We start from the raw sequence: 1,476 nt of genomic DNA, 5'->3' as shown, positions 1-1,476 counted from the left end.
TGTACACACCCATTCAATTTAGCTTCAAGAAGACAAAAGGTCACCTCGAGTCGCAGTGACACCGCCTTGGCAGGAGGAGAAATGGAGCTTGACGAGGAGGCGAAAGAGGATTTCGACGAGCATGGTTTATGTGGGGAGGATCTTGACGGTCAGATCGAAGCTGTGAATAGCAATATTATTGGCAGTAAGACGGCCACGATGTACTTGCGTGGCATGAGCCGCTATATAGCGTGGCTGTACACCAATAAACGCGATGTCTTGAGTGGAGAGCTGCTAAGTGCACTGCGGGATGATGCCCTCGAAGACGATGGAACAGGCTACTTGTCACTAAAAGTTAACGGAGTACTTCGCTTTATCCGTGAAAACGCAAAGGTCCCATTAATTCAGTTCGAACAACATCGAGCTACTGATTTTGAGGGGTTCTTGCTATCTTTAAAGTGTCGAAATGGAGGAAAACCTGGTATATCGGTGTACAACTCGTTACGATCAGCACTGTTTCATTTGTATCGTGGGTACGGGCGCTCAATGGATGTGGACTTTGCAGCAGATGTGACGTTGTTTTTTAAGGGTTTAAAAAGGGAGACAGCTAAACGGAACCATGATTCTGGTGAAAAACTGACTGAAGGAAAAGATCCTCTACCTTTTTCTATGCTTCGTTCGTTGAGTGTGTCAATGATGGAGTACGAAAGTGACGAATTCGTTTTTACGCATTTCTTTTTGGTTATTACCTGGAAACTAATGTGTAGGGCTGGTAACACAGCATCCATTCACGCTGGACATTTGAGTTGGGAAGGAGATGCTTTAGCCGTTCGGTTTGGACACATGAAAAATGACCAGGATGGAACACGTCCTCGAGACGCCCGACACGTGTACGTCAATTCGTTTAATCCGGAGATATGTCCTATTCTCTCACTAGGTATTTACGCCGCCGTTTGCGGCTTGGATGACTCGAAGTTGTTTCCAGGTGGAAACCAGTACGACCGGTTTTCTAAAATATTAAAGAGACTCTTGACGGAGCCCACGTTGTCGAATTTACTGGATACAGAAGGTTTATCGCCTGCAGATACTGTTACCCAATTTATCCGAAAGGGATCTGCAACGTATGTGTCTTCTTGCTCTAACGGCGGTCCATCCGCCGCAGCAATATGCATTAGAGCAGGGTGGACCTTTCCGGGTGTCCAAGACATCTACATTCGCTACGATTCCACTGGTGATATGATTGTCGGGCGATATGTATCAGGATTGCCGTTTGAAAAACCAGGTTTTGCGGTTTTACCACCTTTTTTTTTTTTTTTTGCGGATATAGACGATTTCATCCGCAGAGCTATCGATCTTTGCTTTTCAAATCTCCCTTCTCGATAAATTCGTACTGGAAGTTTTCTCTTAGCTTCTTTAGTGTATCATCACGACTTTTTGATAAGGACTCTAAATAGTAATTATCTCCTACGACGCAATGCACTTCTTGGAAATGTGGGT

General features: G+C 44.9%; 2 protein-coding genes across 2 annotated transcripts in view; one reads left to right on the top strand and one right to left on the bottom strand.

Moving 5' to 3' along the window:
• The window catches only part of PPTG_06903 (hypothetical protein), a gene marked incomplete at its 5' end in the record, with an annotated part of 2,927 nt that extends 2,914 nt beyond the window's left edge, over positions 1-13 (bottom strand). Inside the window, one exon of the mRNA XM_008900949.1 lies at positions 10-13. Within this exon, the coding sequence (XP_008899197.1) occupies positions 10-13 (4 nt within the window). The remainder of the gene's footprint in view (positions 1-9) is intronic.
• Positions 14-81: 68 nt separating this feature from the next.
• On the top strand, positions 82-1,219 carry PPTG_06902 (hypothetical protein; the record flags this gene model as incomplete). Its single annotated transcript, XM_008900948.1, has 3 exons — positions 82-680; positions 747-974; positions 1,090-1,219. 3 exons carry the CDS (start codon positions 82-84, stop codon positions 1,217-1,219), a joined length of 957 nt encoding a protein of 318 aa, XP_008899196.1.
• Between the last annotated feature and the right edge of the window lie 257 nt (positions 1,220-1,476).

Source organism: Phytophthora parasitica, assembly GCF_000247585.1.
Source record: "Phytophthora parasitica INRA-310 unplaced genomic scaffold supercont2.10, whole genome shotgun sequence".
In the NCBI taxonomy this organism is placed as follows: Eukaryota; Oomycota; class Peronosporomycetes; order Peronosporales; family Peronosporaceae; genus Phytophthora; species Phytophthora nicotianae.
Note: the sequence above shows the minus strand (reverse complement) of the source record. Positions and strands in the feature narration are given on the sequence as shown.